The sequence below is a fragment of the Telopea speciosissima genome, chromosome 8 (assembly GCF_018873765.1).
Source record: "Telopea speciosissima isolate NSW1024214 ecotype Mountain lineage chromosome 8, Tspe_v1, whole genome shotgun sequence".
Classification (NCBI taxonomy): Eukaryota; Viridiplantae; Streptophyta; class Magnoliopsida; order Proteales; family Proteaceae; genus Telopea; species Telopea speciosissima.
Genome location: NC_057923.1, coordinates 31,877,157 through 31,897,292, shown reverse-complemented (window position 1 = coordinate 31,897,292; position 20,136 = coordinate 31,877,157). Strand labels below are relative to the sequence as shown.

The window sequence follows — 20,136 nt, the reverse complement described above, 5'->3', positions numbered from 1 at the left end:
ATCAATCAAATATGGGAAGCTTCAAATATCGCAGCCAAGGTGTTATTGATATCAAAAACTTATTTAATCATGGAATGAGGTGAGAAAGGGCAGCAGCTGGATCTATGGATCACCTCATCAGTGCTGCCCTATTGAAGAATAGAAAACAAAAGAAGAAAAGAGAGAAGAGAAGAGGAGATCGAGAGAGAGAGAGAGGAGAAAGGAAGAGCTGAAAATAGAAGGTAGAGGACCCCAATTCAAAACCTGCTCTGATGCCATGTTAACAGATTTAGAATTAGAGTAAGGCTTGGATGATTAATAACCATCCCAAGCTCTTTATTTATATCAATGAGCATAAAGAACAAAAGTACAAATAAGCAATGTGGGACTAAAGCCCACATAATAGAAACATAAAAAACATAAGAAAAGGGTCTAAAATACCCCTACGGTTCTAACATTAACCAAAAATCCAACTTGGTATCAGAGCTTTAGGTTTGAGATTCGTATTCAGCCTTTTTCTCCTATCCTAGGTCACAAAGGATTTCAAGGAGGAGATTCCTATGTGAAGAACTTGTTGAAGAAGTATGCAATAGGTTCTATATAACCTACTCAAGTGTTTGAAGATGCTATTTAAGCTGAGTTGAGCTCTCTTGAAGTTTTAAGAGCACCAAGCCACTGCCTATGGTTTCTGCCAGCTGAAAGTTGCAAGTCTGGTTTCTCTCTCCCTCGGCATGAGCTTGAGTCTTGGAATGGGCATGAGCTTGAGTCTTGGAATGGACTACTAGAATCGCCCAAGGATGGTTATTATGCTCCATATGTCCCTCTTTACTGATTACAAGACCTGTTTGAGCATAGCTCCATTTCGTGGAGCCTCATTTCCTGCCGAGGTAAAACCGAGAATGCTTGTCTTCCTCTTTTCCTGTCTTTGGACTGCAAAGGGTTGCTGTATTGGTCGAGACCTGATTATGGACAGCTTTGTGGGAAGTTTTTTGAGCTTGTTTAAGTTTGTGTTCCTCATTGGAGAGTATTGGGGTGGAATTTGTCAAGTTTTTTACATTGCTGGAATTAGATTCTTGTGTTGAGTTCCATCTTTGGGTTGGGTGTGTACTCCCCACTTGGTTTGGATACTCATGTTTATAGTCAAGTGCCTCTTTTTTCCCTACAATATGGTTGATTCAGATGTCTCTGGGGTTGGTTTGGCTGATTCACAGCCCATTCCAACAGCCCCTCAAGTTGTTTTTGAGAACCTCCATCCACAAATCTCCATTGTGAAACTTGACAACACCAATTACCTTGACTGGTCACACTCAGTGAAGCTTTCCCTTAGGAGCAAAGGGAAGCTTGGGTACATTACAGGTGCTATTAAAGCCCCAGAGCCTGGTTCTCCTACCTATGAGAAGTGGGAGACAGAAAATTCCATAGTTATGACATGGCTCATCTTCTCCATAAAGCACGAGATTAGGAGAAGGTTTATGAGAAAAGAAACTGCCAAGGCTATTTGGGACAGTGTCTCCCAGACTTTTGAAGGGGTAGGTGACTCTGCCAAGGTCTATCAGCTTCACCAAAAAATTAATTCCATGAGGCAGGGTGACAATACCATTTCTGAATACTACAATGCTTATATCAGTTTTATGGGGGAGTATGACCACTACAAGGATCATCAATTGACCAATCCAAAGGATGAAGCAAAGGTGCATCGCACCCTTGAAAAGGAGCGAGTCTTCACTTTACTTGGTGGCCTGAACCATGATTATGAACCAATCAGGCTCCAGATCTTAGGTCGGTCCCCTCTTCCATCTCTTGATGAGGTGTGTAGCTACTTACAAAGTGAGGAGACTCGGCGTGTTACTATGGAACCAGCTCCAGCATCATCTCTTGAAAGGTCAGCTCTCAATTCTAGTTCTTTCTGGGACACCCCTGGAGGTGATAGAGGCTAGGGGCCTAACCATGGGGAAGACAGAGCAGTTGAGACAGGTGGTAATAGTGGAGGTGGCAGAGATAGGTTTAAATGTGATCATTGTGGGAGATCTGGACACACCAAGGATAGATGTTGGACTCTTCATGGCCGTCCTCGTGGTACATGGGGTGGTACTCGTGGTGGCCGTAGAGGGGGCACTTGAGAAGCACACTCTGTTATGACTAAGGCAGATGCTACACAGGATGACTCCACTCTGGCAGATGTGGTGTTTCGCAGGGTCATGTCATAGCTGAGCACATCTCCTACACCCACAGTGGCTAGCTACTCTTCATCCTCAGCTTTGCAAGTCTCCACCTTAGTTTCTACTGTAGCCCAAACTTGGGTCATTGACTCTGGTGCCATTGACCACATGATTAGTACGTCCTATTATAATGACTCCTATACCATTTGTTCTGGTAAGGATAAAGTTAGGGTAGCTGATGGCTCCCTTTCCTCCCTCTCTGGTAAGGGCAATATTCCTGTTACATCATCCATGTCTCCTACTTCTGTTCTTCATGTCCCTAAACTTACTTTTAGTGTTCTATCTATGAGCCATTTGACTAAATCTCTGAACTGTTGTTACCTTTTTTCCTTCTCATTGTTTGTTTCAGGGTTTGGTGACGAAGAGGATTATTGGCAGTGGTCGTGAGTAACAAGGACTTTATCTTTTTGACCTTTTTTTGCCCACAGCTCAGTCCTATGTGTGTGGACGTAATGAGAGTAGTTCTGTGGATTCTGTTGTGGCATCATCATTTTGGCCATCCATCTTTCCTTGTAATGAGGAAACAATTACCTCACTTATTTTCTTCTATTTCCTGTTCTCATGTTTTTCATTGTGAACCATGTATGTTTGCCAAACACTGTTGTTCACCTTATCTATATCATGGTAATAGATCTACTTCTCTTTTCAATATTTTGCATATTGATGTTTGGGGACCTGTCCCTACTACTTTATTTGGCTATCGTTACTCTGTTTCATTTGTTGATGATTTCTCTCATGCTACTTGGACTATTCATATGAAGCATAAAAGTGATGTCTGTGATGCATTTAAAATTTTTTATCAGATGATTCTTAACTCAGTTTGATACTCGAATCAAAATTGTTCGTTCTAATAAAGGGGGGGAATACATGTTTGGTGGCCTCCAAACATATTTTACTGAGAATGGCATTATCCATCAACTAGCATGTGTTGACACACCCCAACAAAATGGGGTAGCTGAGAGGAAAAATCGCAATTTATTGGAGGTCATTCAGAGTCTTCTCTTTGGCATGCATGTTCCTAAGACCTTCTGGTCTGAAGCTCTTCTCGCTGCTTCATTTTTCATAAATCGCATGCCTACCAAACTCCTTGGTTCCAAATCTCCCTTCGAAACCTTATCTCCACAGGTTTTTGCTTTCTCTCTTCCTCCCAAAGCCTTTGCCTGTGTTTGTTATGTGCATATTAACAAACCCCATCGCACCAAACTTGATCCCAAAGCTCCCAAGTGTCTCTTTCTTGGGTATTCTTCTACTTCCAAGGGTTACAAGTGCTATCATCCTTCTTCTCGTCGGTGTCTTCTTTCCAAAGATGTTACCTTCCTTAAATCTGTCCCTTTCTTTGCCCCTTTTCAACATCCTCTTCAGGGGGAAATTGTGGAAGTGAACAAGCTACTGATTTCCTTCATTCTCCTCTCCCTCTCTCTCCTTTTGACATTGGAAAACACAGAACTGTGGATGTGGTTGATATTGATGATCAATTAGTTGTGAATGTTGAAGGTGGTTCTTGTAATGAGAAGGAGAAGGATTACCACATTAAGTACAAAAAAGGTGAAAGCTTGCAGAGTAAAGGAAGGAAGACCTGCTAAGAGTCCTCTTTCGATCCAGATCCACATCCCGAGATTCATTCTTCTCAATCAGGTGACATCCCTTCTCCTCTATCTGATTTAGACTTTCCTATTGCTGTTAGAAAAGGGAAAAGAGCTTGTACTAATCCTATAGCCTAGTTTGTTTCCTATAATGCTCTTTCTCCAACAGGTCTTACCTTTATTGCTGCTGTCTCTACTGCTTCTATTCCCAAGAATGTTACTGATGCTATGTCTGAGCCAAAGCGGAGACAAGCTATGTCTGAGGAGATGATGGCTCTTGAGAAGAATGGTACTTGGCAATTGGTGGATCTTCTTAGGGGACATGTCCCAGTTGGATGCAGATGGGTCTACATAATTAATTATAAATCTGATGGTACTGTTGAGAGATACAAAGCAAGGTTGGTGGCCAAGGGGTATAGTCAAGTCTATGGAATATAAGAGTCCTTTTATCATTCGCTGCCAATAAATATTGGCCATTATACAAGTTGGATTTCAAAAAATGCCTTACTAAATTTATGATGACTTTGAAGAGGAAGTGTACATGCAAACTCCACCAGGTTTCAAAATACCTTCAACTGAAGGGAAAGTGTGTCTTCTCAAGAAGGCACTATATGGTCTCAAACAGTCACCAAAGGCATGGCTTGAACGCTTCCGGCAGGCTATTCTGAAGAATGCGTATTCCCAGTGTCAAGCAGACCATACTCTGTTTACCAAGCGGGGTAATGGTACCATTACAACCCTTATTGTCTATGTTGATGATATTGTTGTCACTGGAGATGATACAGCTGAGATAGATAAACTAAAGTTCTACTTGGCTCAACAGTTTGAAATCAAAGATCTGGGCCCCTTGAAGTACTTCTTAGGGATTGAAGTATCAAGGTCCAAGAGAGGAATCAACATATGTCAAAGGAAATTTGTCTTTGATTTGTTGACAGAGACAGGAATATTAGGCTGCAAACCAGCAAGTTCCCCTATTGAGCAGAACCACAAACTAGGAGAAGATTGTGGTCCCTCTCTTATTGATGGAGGAAAGTACCAAAGGTTAGTAGGGAAGCTTATCTATCCTTCTATGACATGCCCAGATATTTCCTATGCAGTGGGAGTGGTGAGTCAATTTATGCATGCCCGCAAAAGTGGCCACTTGGATGCTGTATATCGTATTCTCAAATAATTGAAGTCTTCTCTAAGGAAAGGACTATTATATGCCAAGCATGATCACTTAAGAGTGGAAGGTTTTACCGATGCCGATCGGGCTGGATCCATTACAGACAGGAGATCTACCTCTGGCTATTGTACCTTTGTGGGAGGTAATTTGGTCACATGGAGAAGCAAAAAACAGCCTGTTGTAGCTAGATCCAGCGTAGAGGCAGAATTTACGGCCATGGCTCATGGAGTGTGTGAACTCATATGGTTGCAAAGACTAGTTCATGAATTGGGTTTTGATACTGAAGGCCCTATGAGACTCTATTGTGACAACAAGGCAGCCATCAGTATTGCTAACAATCTAGTGCAACATGACAGGACTAAGCATATTGAAGTGGATCGACACTTCATCAAGGAGAAGATAGACTCTGGCTGCATTTGTACTCCCTTTGTGAAGACTGGTGATCAACTGACAGACATCTTCCCCAAAGGGCTTACCTCCATTCAGTTTGGTACCCTTTTATGCAAGCTGGGAATGCATGATATTTATTATCCAGCTTGAGGAGGAGTATTAGAGTTATTAGATATTTTGGTCTAAGGGTATTTTAGGAACTGGTTATATTCCAGCAGTCCTATTATGTAATTTCTTATTTTTTTCCCTTTTTTACCTTTTAACTCCCTAGGGAGGTGGATGTAATATGTTTATCTTAGTAACGACATAATATAGCTGAGTGGAGAAGTCTCCACTACTCAAGGAATTATAACCGAAATAGTCACTTCTCTCCCACCTTGTCTTCTTCTTCCTCCAACCTCTTCTCCTTCATTTACTTGCATCCCTAACCTAAAATCCAACTAGGAGAACCATGGTCAAGGTAGTAGAGTCCATCTTTTTCACATCCTCCACCAATCTTCTTCTTCGTGTGAAGAACTTGAAAAACACAACAAGGAAAGAAAGTCATAGGACAATGTAAAGTTTTAGTTATTTGACTAACAGAAAGAAGATTCAAAGGTAATTGAGGAACGTGTAACACAGAGGAGAGACTCATGGAGGAAGTGGGAGAGACAATACCATGCCCAGAAATAGGGGTGGAAGAACCATTTGCAAGGATAACAAGAGATGATGAATGTGTAGGTGAATAAGTGATAAATACAGATGACTCACCAGTCATATGAGTAGAAGCCCCAGAGTCAATAATCCAAGATGGAGTAGTAGTGGTAAGAAGAGCAGGTGTCCCTGCATGAGCTAGAGTAGCAGAAGAAGAAGAGGGCCCGGTGGATGTAAGATTGGATGCCTCCAAGTGTTGTAAACGCCGTAATAATTGGGAGAGTTCATCACGGTGAGGAGCTGTAGTAGAACCACTACCTGGTAGGGAAACCTATGGAGAATCACTATGGGCATCACCATCACTACCCCCTTCAGACGGTGCATAATTGGCAGACTGAGTTGCCCAATCTGGCTTACCATGCTTGTCCCAACAAACATCAACAGTTTGTCCAGTTTTCCCACAATGAGTACACGTCCAAAAAGGTCTATCACCTGACTGACCACCAGTTCCACGACCACCACCACCGCCACTACCACCACGTCCTCCCCCTGAGCTACGTCCACGACCACGACCATGACCACGACCACGACAAGCAACAAAGGCAAAGTTCTCCTTGGGAGAAGAGAGATTTCCCAGGAAAAGTGACACGCTGTAGGCGGGAGAATGTGTCAAGAAGAGTAAGAACTGTTTCTCCAATAAGAATATGTCCCTTAAAGACTTCAAATCCGAATCTAGGCCAGCCAGAAATTTAGACACAAAAAACTCATTCCTCTGAGCTTTTAGTTTGTCAATGTCGGTGGTGAGTGGCTGGAACACATTTAATTCCTCAACAAGACCCTTAAAGGTGCTATAGTAGTCTTGGAGGGGCTTGTTTGACTGACGGAGCTGAAAGAGTTTTTCACAGAGATCATACACCCTGTTCATATTTTTCTCCTGTGAATAGGTATCTTTCAAATGCTCCCACACACCCTTAGCAGTGGTGTGAAACATCACGTTTGCAGCAATATCTGGTTCCATAACCAAATAAAGATAACAGCATTCTCTTGCATCCAATCCTTATAATCTTTTGAATCAGAGGCAGGAGGGTCGGAGGTATTATACTTGAGTTTCTTCCTAGCCATAATATAAACTTTTACTGCTTGAGCCCAGAACAAGTAATTTGAACTCCCTTTCAGCTTGATAGAGGTAATAGTGACATTCACTGTTTCAGATTGAGATGTAACAACTGAAGTAGTTTTATTCTCTCCCATAGCACCAACAGAAAAAAAAACAGCCAAAAAATCAACCACAAAAGAACACCAAGAAACCTTCAGCCAAGAACCCCACGATAGGACAGCAAGCACTATAATGTAAACCAGAATACTGTGGGGGTATTCTGGTAGTTTTGGGGTTTTATTATATGTTTTATGTATTGCTTAGCTAAGTTGGCTAAGCTAGGGGTTTTTGGGTCATTAGAATGTAATCCTTAATGCTATTAGCTTGATCACATTGATCGTTCAAGCATTCTCTCAATTTTCTGTTTTGTTAACATGGCATCAGAGCCAACATCTCTGATCTAGGTTTTCAAAAGCCCATCCCCTCCATCGTTTTTTCTTTTGCAGCCTCTTCGACTCGATCTTCTCCTTTTCTCTTCCTTTTTTTCCTTGGTTTTCTTCCATCACTAGGGCAGCACTAATGAGGTGATCACAAGATCTAGATGCTGCCCTCAATCTAATCTCTTCAACAAATGATTTAATACGACAGTTGTTGCCTGTGTCTCTGCGATTTTTTGGAATTCTCTCCTCCTTGAAGATCGAGCTCTTTTTCCTATTGAAAGCTGATTTTCCCTATTGGAGGTCCACCATAGCGGTATTGGACAGCAACTATCACAGATTTTTCAAGTTATTTGAAGCCCATACCAATTATCGATCTCTCTTCAGGGTTTTGAAAAACCCTGACTCTTATTGATTTTTGGTTTTTCTCTTCTCTGCTTGGCTAATCTTTGGAGATCTTATTCATACTACTTCAAGGATCAATCGACACTGTTGGTGCTCCCTTCTACTGAAGTTTTTTCAGATTTCCAGCCTTCCACAACCTTGGATCGAATTCTGCCTATATCGATCAGGTTTTGCTGGTTTTTTTGGATCTCAGCTGGTGCATTGTTTATGATATATGGCTGCTATGGATGGGTCTGATATTACAACTGCTACTCTGATGTTTAAGGACATAATAAGCCTGAATATCTTCCTTATGCTTCAGCTTAAAGGTCTTTGGCAGCAACTGGATAACTACTCTGCTTTTCAGCCTTCCACTCCTACAGATATTGCGGCCTATAAGAAACATGTGGACAAAACTCGGGTCTATGACTTTCTGGCATGTCTGAACATTGAGTATGATCCCATTCGTCAACAAGTTCTTAGTAGGGTTCCCTTCCCTACCCTGGAGCAATCTTTTGCCTTGGTTCATACTGAAGAATCTCGTAGAGCTGCCATGCTTCATCAGTCTCCTATTGATAGGTCTGCCCTACAGGCTGGTTTTGCCCCTGCTACTCCTACTGATGCTTCCCCCACTGCTACTATTTCCACCAAGGAACCTGTTAAGTGTAAACACCGCAATAAACTTTATCACACTAAGGCTACTTGCTGGAAATTACATGGCAAGCCTGCTGATTTGAGGCCAAATGTGGTCGTGCTAAAACTAAAAACAAAGCTAATCACACTAAAATTGTAGCTCCAGTCCCCACTACTGACAATGGTCTTCCCCAGGAGGAATTACAGGCTTTCAGGCGTATGTTACAGTCTTTTGTTGCCTCTACTACATCTCTTCCTGCTAGTTACTCTTCTCCATCAGGTTCCCACTTTGCCCATTCAAGTATTTTCTCTGCTGGTCATTGTGCATTGGTTGTCTCCACTCCATGGATTATAGACTCTAGTGCCACTGACCACATGACAGGTTCCTCTAGCCTTTCCATACTTATTTTCCTACTTCTGACAAGGATAAGGTGAAAGTGGCTGATGGTTCCCTCTCATCTGTTTCTGGGAAACGATCATTAGTTGCTCCTCTTCTCTTACTTTATTTTGCATATACCAAATTTCACTACTAATCTTCTTTCTATTAGCAGTCTTACCAAAGATTTGAATTGCAAAGTGACTTTTATTTCCCACTCATTGTGTTTTTCAGAAACTGGACTCGGGGAAGAGATTGGATTGGGTAAAGTACATGGTGGATTGTACCTGCTTGATGATGGCCAGCTCCCTCCACGGGCATTGCCTTTCAAGTTATATCAGCCTTCATCTATCTCTTCTGAACTCCACGAATGACATTCTAGATTAGGACACCCCCCTTTAGGAACTTTATCCCATTTATTTCCAGCTTTGGTCAACAGTTGTAACAAGGAAGATTTTTTTTGTGAGGCTTGTGTCTTGGCCAAACAGACACGTTCAAACTATCTTATTAGTAATAAACTAATAAAAGATGTTCTCCCGTATTTCAATTGGTTCATTCTGATGTGTGGGGTCCTAGTCGTAAAGTGTCTCTTACTGGTCATCGGTGGTTTGTTACATTCATTTATTGTTATTCTCGATCGACTTGGGTCTACCTGATGCATACGAAGAATGAAGTTTTTTCCTGTTTTCAGCATTTTCACAAAATGGTTCACACTCAATTTAATGCCACTCTCAAAATCTTGAGAAGTGACAATGAGAGAGAGTATATGGAAGGTCAGTTCCAAAAATACCTTGCTGCCCATGGAATCTTACATCAGACCAGCTGAGTTGATACTCCAGCCCAGAATGGTGTGGCTGAGAGAAAAAATCGCCATCTCTAAGAGGTGGCTAGAGCATTTATGTTTGCTCCATAGTTGTCATGGCGTCGCCATGGCGTCCTGGCACTGGAGAAGGTTGCATGGCGACCTACGCCATGGCGTCCCTCTTTGATTTCTTCTTCTTGTCTCTCTTTCCCTCTTCGATTTCTTCTTCCTGTCTTCGATTTCTTCTTTCCCTCTTCGATTTCTTTCGATTTCTTCTTTCCCTCTTCGATTTCTTCTTCGATTTCTTATTCCTGTCTTCTTTCCCTCTTCGATTTCTTTCAATTTCTTCTTTCCCTCTTCAATTTCTGAATTTTCTTCTTAAAACTTGAGAAACAATAGAGAAAAAATAAAACATGGCTTGAGTATACATCTATTAAAACATTAAAAATAGAGAAAATAAAAAATAAAACATGGTCGACATACTCGCCATGGCGGGCGACATGTCAATATATCGACATGACACCCCTCCACCGACTTGGATCGCCGTGACGCCGTGACAACTATGGTTTGCTCACAATGTTCCCTCATTTTATTGGAGTGATGCTGTCCTTACTGCAACCTATTTAATTAATAGACTGCCTTCCCGGGTTCTTGACTCCAAGTCTCCTATTGAGCACTTACACGGCTCTACTACTTTCATTGTTTCCCTTAAGGTTTTTGGCTGTGTTTGTTATGCTAGGGATACTAGATACCCTAGTAAACTTGAGCTCCGTGGTCTCTGCTGCATTTTTTTGGGATACTCTGCCACCCAAAAAGGGTACTAGTGTTATTAACCTCCTGCCCGTCGTACCCTAGTCAGCATGGATGTTGTCTTTCATGAGAACCTCTCATATTATTTGTCCCCACCTCTTCAGGGGGAGAGTGTTAGTGAAGATGTGCTGACCATTGAACCTCCCCTTCCATATGTTCACAATGAGTCTGTTCTTGTTCCTCCTACTCCTAGTCCTCCCTCTACCTCAGGGGGAGAGGTTCCTATACAGGGGGAGACCATTACAGATAATGTTGACATTCCTATTCAGGGGGAGGTAACTGCAGTCCAACAAACTCAAGTCCAGAAAACTATTAGTGAATTTCAGAAGAGGATTAATGATTCTAATGTGCAGACTTATACAAGGAAACATAAGCAGCTTCAATCCACTGCAGTACCGGTACCTATCCAGTTGCCGAACCTGGATCCAGAACCTACTTCTCCACCTGGTAATACTTCTTCTCTTGATCTACCTATTGTTGTTTGCAAAGGTGTCAGGGCTTGCACTAAGCACCCTATATCCCATGTTGTTTCCTATGACTCTCTTTCTTCATCTTTTCGTGCTTTTGTTTCTTCCATTTCTTCTATTCGTATTTCTAACAATTGGCAAGAAGCTCTATCAGATGGAAAGTGGAAGGCAGCAATGAAGGAAAAAATGGAAGCCCTGAAAAAAATGACACTTGGGATCTTGTGATTCTTCCACCAGGGTAAAGGACTGTTGGATGCAAGTGGGTGTTTATGGTGAAACAGAAGGTGGATGGCACTATGGATAGATATAAGACACGACTTGTGGAAAAAGGGTTTACTCACACATATGGGATTGATTACCAGAAGACCTTTGCCCCCTGTTGGAAAGCTAAATACTGTTCGAGTTTTGCTATCTTGTGCAGTCAATCTTAGATGGGATTTACAACAGCTGGATGTGAAGAATGTCTTTCTCAATGGAGAACTTGATGAGGAGGTATACATGGACATTCCACCAAGGTTCCCTTGTGACAAAAACCAAGGCAAAGTGTGTAAGTTGAAGCATGCACTTTATGGGCTGAAGCAGTCACCTAGTGCATGGTTTGGCCGGTTTCACAAGTCCATGATTTCTATGGGCTACAAGCAGAGTAATGCCACACTCTTTATATAAAAAGGGTTGGTGGAAAACTTACTATTCTTGTAGTCTACGTTAATGATATTGTTGTCACAGGCAATGATGGTGATAGGATCAGCCGTTTGAAGACTTATCTTGCACAGGAGTTTAAGATTAAGGATCTTGGAAAGCTAAGGGCATTTTTCTCTCCCAAAGGAAGCATGTCCTAGAGTAATTGGCTGAAACTAGTTTGTTGGGGTGTCACCCTTTAGATACTCCTATGGATGCTAGTGTTCGTTTCAAGGAAAAAGAGGGTGAACCTATTGATAAAGGCCGGTACCAAAGATTAGTGGGGAAGTTGATTTATCTCTCACACACACGTCCAGACATTGCTGTTGCTCTGAGTACCGTGAGTCAGTTTATGCATGATCCCTACTCTTCCCATATGCAGGCGGTTCTTTGTATTCTTCACTACTTGAAGTCATCTCCAGGTAAAGGAATTCTCTTTTCTCCACATGATCACCTACGGATAGAAACACACACTGATGCGGATTGGGCTGGCTCTCCTGATTGCAAATCTATTTTTGGGTATTGTTCTTTTATAAGTGGCAATCTTGTCACTTGGCATAGCAAGAAGCAAAATGTGGTGGCTCGTTCCAGTGCCGAAGCAGAATTTCGTGCTATAGCACAAGGCATTTGTGAGTTGCTTTGGTAGAAGGGTTTGCTACAAGATCTTGGTGTTCCTATTCATCTTCCTATGATGTTGTACTGTGACAACAAGGCTGCAATCAACATTGCACATAATTACACCATGGTCGTACTAAGCATGTTGAAGTGGATAGGCATTTCATCAAGGAAAAATTAGAAGAAGGGCTGATTTGTGTTCCTTTTGTGAAGTCTACTAATCAGCTTGCTGATATTTTCACTAAGGGACTGCCAGGAAAGATGTTTCATCCTAACTTAGTCAAGTTTGGCATGTTTGATATTTTTGCTCCAACTTGAGGGGGAGTGTTGAATAATGTAAAACAGAATATCCCCATTCTGGTCTTTTTGGGGTTTTATTATATGTTTTATGTATTGCTTAGCTAAGTCGGCTAAGCTAGGGGTTTTTTGGTCATTGGGATGTAATCCTTAATGCTATTAATATATGGCTGGCTTGATCACATTGATCATTGAAGCATTCTCTCAATTTTCTGTTTTGTTAACACACTGGAATTAAGAGGCCAGGCTTGCAATAAAACCAACTTCAAGAGGCAGGGAACAGACTGAATACACAACCAAAAAAATATATATCGAACAAGAAAGGTTGCAAGAAGAACCAGGAACAAGGCAACCGAAAAATAAAGCCAGGAAGAGAAACCAATAATCTGTAGAGTTTTAGAACATCACCATGATAGAGTGTGGAGCACAGGTCACCAACCGTAGCAGAATTTCAGAGCACCAGACAGCAGAAAAAAAATAAGAGAAGGCCCATCTTCAAGCTTAGAAGCAGTGGAAACAGCCAACAATTGAAGAGAAAGGCACTTGATCTCCCAACCAAAACCTTGAGCTCTTATCGATTTCAGAAAACAAGTATAAACAGAGGAAAATCCTTCAAATCACAAAGCATCCATCATCAACTAGCCACAAACCAATAGCAGGGGGTACCGAAGAGAGCCAGCAACCAATAGAACCAGCAGTAATCAAGGAAGGAATTCAGTTCTCTCGAGTTCAAAAAATAGAAACATAATGCTTATCGGTTTCAGAAATTAGAAACCATCACATCCACCAATCGAATCTTCAAGGAGGGCCTTCAAAGCACCAACAACTGATCCCAAACACTACTCCATTCATGTATATGGAGTCTTCAATCCATTAACCAAAAAGAAGCAGCAGCAGGTGGCTGCACACCAAAAAATTGAAGGAGAAATCAGCAGAAGAAGATTAGATAGAACTCTTTTACTGATTAGTCAAGCTCTGATACCATGTTACAAATCAGACTAACTAACTAATCAGCAGAAAAGTGCAGAAGAACAGAAGAATAAGAGGAGAAGCACACTGCCGATTGGGAAGAGAAGGCAGCCTGCGATAGAGCTTGTATGTTCTATCACAGGACCTGGGTTCTATTAATAATAAAGGGCAGATCTAAAGTAAGTTGGTTAGGGGTTTATCATGAAATTACCCCTAAGCCCTTACCAAATACAACTTAACAAATAAAGACAGAAAAAAAAGTAAATAACATAGAACCCCAAAACCCAAAATAAGAATGACTAAACTACCCCTAATTCTCAACAAAAAATAAACTAATATAAATAAAAATAAAAATAAAAATAAAAATGAACTACTACTACAATAAGGATAGATTAAGCAAATTTCTCTCATTTGCCTATTGTTCTAAGCAAGTGACAAAGAAACATCATTAGAAGACCGATGGCTTAACTGCATTACAAATTAAAGAACAAATATTCTACGTATTTTGGTCATTGGTCTTCTTACAATGAATTACCAATTAGAAAGAAGAAAAGTAAGGATAAAAGCAATGTTTCTAAATACATACAAGGGCAGAAACACTACCGGACGGCCACACAGATAATCAAATGTAAATCTCGCTACCCCATTACAGCTGTCAGGAACCTCCAACATTCTGTTTTAAAACATGATGCAAGCATTAATATGTAGTAAACTGTTTACAAAATTAATCAAGTTCAGTTCAGATATGTACCGCTCAAACATCACAGGGATGGTCTTTGTGGTGATCCTGCCTCCAAATTGGCTGGTGACCTCATGCCACATTTTCTCAAATTCTTTAAAAGCATGGCTATTTAAAGGAGAGAAGTAGTGAACCTATAGAGAGCACGACAATAATTGAATTCAACCTACAGCTATGAAAAAATCCAACAGCAAATTGTTCCTCAGATCACTAACAAAAACTAGCTCACCTGGTCTACAGTTCTTTGGGCTATAAGGCGTCGATAATCTATCTCACTACCAACCAAGACATTCTGGCAGTGCTCCCCCAATTTTGCAACAAATTTCAGAAAGATATCTCGCTGCATACCATCCTACAATTGCAAGATTTTGGTGAAACAGAAATTTTGTTTTATTTTGGGTGGAAAATAAAAACTTTATTGAAAGAAACTAGAAGAGAGAGTCGCTACATCATCAGTTAGTACATACATTCAAACTATTAGATCTAGCTTTATGGGTTAAATTATGAGCGATGCTGATAGTGTTCCTGTCTATCTTCTTAATACAGAACAAATCCAGAGTTTTAATAAAAGAGTGTAAATTAAGTTAGTGTTACATAACCCCAAATGCAGATTATTTTACCTAAGAAAATCCAACTGAACAATCAACTAACAATCGTTGTTGTCAGTAATGATGCAACAAAAATAAATAAAATATAATGAGAATACAACAACAACAACAAACACAACCTTATCCCAACTTAATGGGGTCGGCTACATGGATCCAAACAAAACAAAAAAGAGAAAACAGTTATACTAAAAAAAAAACAGGTGAAGAAAGGCTGGGAGAAGAGGGATGGTGAAAGAGATGAGAAATGACAAAGAAAAAAGGACAAATGAAAGATGGTAAGAGGAAAAAGGCACAGCCCGGTGACATGGATCCTTGCCCTCCAATAGGCTCTGTCTGAGGTCATACTTTGGACCAAGCCTAAACTATGCATATCCTTCTCCTATGGTAATTTTAGGTCTGCCCCTAGCTCTTTTAGCTCCTTCAATCGGAATCATATCACTCCTCCTCACTGGGGCGTCCCTAGGTCTCCATTGAATATGACCATACCACCTTAAACAACTCTCTCGGAGCTTGTCATTGATCGGGGCAACTCCCCAGTCTACTCTTATATGTTCAATCCGTCCTAGTTTTCCACACATCCATCGTAACATCCTCATCTCTGCTACACAAAGCTTATAAATATGACACTTCTTAGCTGCCCAACATTCTGTCCCATACATCATGGCCGGACGAACAACAGTCTTATAGAACTTTCCTTTAAGCTTTAGAGGAATACGTCAGTCACACAGTACTCCAAACGCACCTCTCCACTTCATCCATGCCACGTTAATTCTCTGTGAAACATCATCCTCTATGTCACTTTCTTTATTTATGATTGACCCCAGATATCTAAAATAGTCACGTTGCGGTAACTCTCTTTCCTCAATTCGCACCACATCAGCTGAATATGACCATACCACCTTAAACGACTCTCTTGGAGCTTGTCATTGATCGGGGCAACTCCCAAGTCCACTCTTATACGTTCATTGCGTACTTTATCCTTCCATGTTTTTCCACACATCCATCGTAACATCCTCATCTCTACTACACAAAATTGATCAATATGACACTTCTTAGCTGCCCAACATTCTGTCCCATACATCATGGCCGGACGAACAACAGTCTTATAGAACTTTCCTTTAAGCTTTAGAGGAATACGTCAGTCACACAGTACTCCGGACACACCTCTTCACTTCATCCATCCCACTTTAATTCTCTGTGAAAAGGGTACTCATCTGGGGCAATTCTATTGGGATCTCATTTGGGCCTGTAGTCTTGCCTGCTTTCATCTTTCTTAGGGCTTCTTTAACTTCCGCCACATTAACCTTTCTTACATATCTATGATGTGTGGTATCATGTTGAAAAGGGTACTCATCTGGGGCAATTCTGCTCGACCTATCCCCATTTAGTGGGTCACAGATTTACTCGTCCCATCTCTTCACAATGTCTTCATCCCTTACTAACACTCTCCCATCGGCACCCTTGATACACCTCACTTGATCAAAATCTCTACTCTTCCTTTCTCTCATCTTAGCTATCTTATATATAGCTTTTTCATCTTCTTTTGCGTTTAGGTTGATATAGAGATCCTCATAATTTTTCGCCCTAGCCATCCCCACAATCGTACTAGCTTTGTTTCTGGCCTCATAATACCTCTTTTTGTCCTCAGTTTCCTTAGTCCTTTGTCAAGTCTTAGAACACACTTTCTTGGTCTTAATAGATGCTTGGACCTCATCGTTCCACCACCAAGTCTCCCTAGGGGCCTGCCGACTACCCTTCGCCAAGGTTTAAAATCTCGTTTCGTTTCGGTGTTTCGGTCTGACCAAAATTTCCGAGATACTGAAATTTCGTCGAAATATGGAATTTTTTTTGTGGGTGTAAAATGCCAAAATGACCGAGATTTCCGAAACGAGATGACTGAAATTACCGAGATGACCGAAATTTCACCGAAATTTTCAAAAATTTTGAAATATTGTATTTTTTCAATTTGATGTTACATTTTTTTCCGACTCGACCGAGATACTCGAAATTCTTGAAATCTCAACCGAGACAAAACGAGTTTTAGTACTATGTCCTTCACTTCCCTTAGTACATCTTTGGCAACCCTCTTAATACAAGTCATCACCTCGTGCCTCATCGCATTGGTGACTCCTTTGAAGTCCCACCTTCTTTGTTTGACCATATTATCAGAAAAATTCTGTTCAATAATGTACACCCACAGTATTCTGGTCCTTTTACAGTTGTATTTTTATGTTTAAGTACTTCCTAGTTAAATCAGCTAAGCTAGGGGTATTTTGGACATTAGGATGTAATCTCTTATATTATAAATACAAGGCTTGTTTGATCATATTGATCATCCAAGCAATATTCTCTAATTTAGATCTGCTAACATGGTATCAGAGCAGGCTTCGAATTAGGGCCCTCCCTTCTCTTTCATTCTCGATTTCTCCTTCCTCTCTTATTCATTCTCGATTTCTTCTTTCCTCCTCTCTCTCCTCTTGTTCTTCATTCTCCCAAAAGGGCAGCACTGATGAGGTGATCTAAAGATCCAGATGCTGCCCTCCATTACCTCATTCAAGATATAAAAATAAAAATTCTGCTCAATAGAAGATTGATCCCTATCTGCGATATTTGCAACCTTCAAGTTTTTTTTTTTGGGATTGATTCTCTCTACAGTACAAGGACTCAATTCACCTATTTGAAGTGCAAGAACTGCAGAAGATTATTGTGCAAGCTCCTATCCCTCCTCCTTGGTCGATTTTTTTCAAAATTCTGGTTTTTTCCAAAACCTGAAAAATGTTGATCCTTGTGTTGCTGGTTTCTGTCGAAGCTGTATTTTGGAAGGGTGATTCTCCACTCCTAAAAGCACACTTGATCTCAGTTTCAGCTCCATCCATTAAGGTTTTGGCACCATTCCCCTCTATATCGATCTCTAGGGGATAGCTCTGTTCACTACTGCTGATTTTTGAAGACATATATCCTCCCCTGCAAAGGACTCTCTTCTTCAATTTATGGAGTTTCTCTTGGATCTTTTATTGGGTTTCTCATCACAACAACTTCTCTGTGATTATGGGTGACTCAGAAAATTCCACTGCTACTTCCGTTACTAATGGCCAGGAAAAAACAGAATATCATAATTTCCCTCCTAATGCCATCAAGCTGGATGGTTCCAATTACCTATTATGGTCTCGATCTGCAGCCTTTACCATTGCTGGCCGTGGCCTTACTGGCCATATTGATGGAACCAGTGTTATGCCGAATGCACTTGGTCCTCTTCAAAATAAGTGGCTTGCCAACAATGGGGTTCTCATGTCATACCTAATTGGTTCCATGCATTCAGACCTTGCCCATGGGTTTCTTCTTCTTGATACAACTTTTCAGATTTGGTTTGCTTGCAAGAAAACATACGGGAAGCTTGGCAAGGATGCCCAAGTTTATGAACTCAGGAAGAAGGTCCTTCACACTACTCAGGGAGAGTTATCTGTCTCGAAATACTACGCTACTCTACGCAGCCTCTGACAACAATTGGAGCACTCTATGCAGCCTCTGGCAACAATTGGACCACTTTTCTGATTTCCACCCTACTAGAGCTGTTGACATTGCTGCCTATAAGAAACATGTGGACAAGATTAGAGTTTATGATTTTTTGGCAGGGTTGAATGAGGAGTATGACCAAATTCATGTTCAAGTGTTGGGCCATTCTCCTTTTCCCACACTTGAGCAGTCCTACGCCTTGGTCTCCTCTGAAGAAAACCGTAGGGCTGCTATGCTACATCCTCCTCTTACTGACCGATCTGCTCTCCAGACTGTTGCCCTGGCTACTCCTACACATGTTGGAAATATTTCTCTTAGTGATTCTACTACCGGCACTGTTACTTGTGAGCACTGTCACAAGTCCTACCATAGTTGTTAAGGTGGCAAAGCGACCTAAGGCGTTAGAGGGGTGTCTAAGCGCTTCGGCAACAAGGCGCCCGCCTAGGCGTTGCCTAGTTGACCAAGGCGCCCCCAAGTGTTATTTTTTATTTCTCCCTTTTCTAACATTATTTAGTATGCTACAATATATACCTTATATCATAAAAAATCAACATTAAGCCTCCTCAAGTCATTAAAAATCAACATTAACCATATTAAGTCACATCAAGTCATCAAAAATCAATATTAAGCCACATCAAGTCATCAAAAATCAACATAGAACTGAAAGACAATAGAACTGAAGAAGCAAGCTATTGGAAGTTTGAAAAAATCAAACATACATTTAGTTTAAACTATTCTTAGAAAATATGATCTTATCCATAAGTAATTAAATTGTTCTCAAATTAAAAAAATGTTCTGGTTCTCTAAGAAGTTTGGCTAGTCAAATGATTTTATTTTTAAATGAGACTTTTAGTATTAGGTAGAGCACAAAACCAGCTTTCCAACAACCAAGATTGCTTAAATTTAATTTATATTGAAGAAGTTATGTTCCGGTCAAACCTTATCTGGTATGTGCGAATATTGTCAAAATCGCTCCGAATGAAACTATTTTTTTAGATATCAAAACAAATGAATATTTTACCGCACTTTTGGTTTTTAGCAATGTTTTACCATATTAAGATTTATAGAATTTTTAGATTTGAGAAAAACCTCGGCATTAGAAAGTTGAAAATTTTATCTACCATTGAAAATCCAATTTTTGTTCTTGAACTGGGGGGGTTGACTTTTTATCCTTTTGAAATTTGATTTTTTAACTATTTTTGTTGGATTCAAATAGGGGGTATTTGCTTATTTATGAATAATATCTTAAGTAAATGAAAATGATATTTGGCATAAATAAGGGTTGATACTAGGTCCGATACCAAAAACACCAGTACAAGGGGCCTTGCAATAAGGCGGAGGTCGCCTAAGCCCCAACAAAACCACCTAGACGCCTAGGCGACGCCTTGACAACTATGAGCCCCTACTATACCAAAGAGAAATGCTGGAAGCTTTACAGGAAACCAGCTGACTTTGAAGCAAAACAGGCTGCCAAAAAGAAATCAAAGAACAAAGGTCATCACACTGAGACTGTTACCACGGCCCCTGCTACTGACATTGGTCTATCCCATGATGATCTTCAGGCACTCCTATGCGTGCTAAGGTCTTCTCTTGTTGATGCTTCTACTACATCAGCTACTGCCAATTCCTTTGCTCCTTCAGGTTCAAACTTTGCCCCGTCAGGTATTTCATTTGGTGGTCATTGTACTTCTGTAGCTTCCCATCCTTGGATCATAGATTTTGGAGCTACAAATCATGTGCCTG

The 20,136-nt window shown here is 40.8% G+C and overlaps 1 protein-coding gene across 2 annotated transcripts in view; it reads right to left on the bottom strand.

The window, feature by feature from the left end:
- Positions 1-20,136, bottom strand: part of LOC122638261 (putative ATPase N2B) — a 137,907-nt gene that overhangs the window by 53,937 nt on the left and 63,834 nt on the right. For both annotated transcript variants that reach the window (XM_043831137.1, XM_043831136.1), the window contains exons 8-10: positions 14,502-14,624; positions 14,285-14,406; positions 14,137-14,206 (exon numbers count right to left, since the gene is read on the bottom strand). In XM_043831137.1, coding sequence (XP_043687072.1) covers positions 14,137-14,206; positions 14,285-14,406; positions 14,502-14,624 — 315 coding nt within the window. The remainder of the gene's footprint in view (positions 1-14,136; positions 14,207-14,284; positions 14,407-14,501; positions 14,625-20,136) is intronic.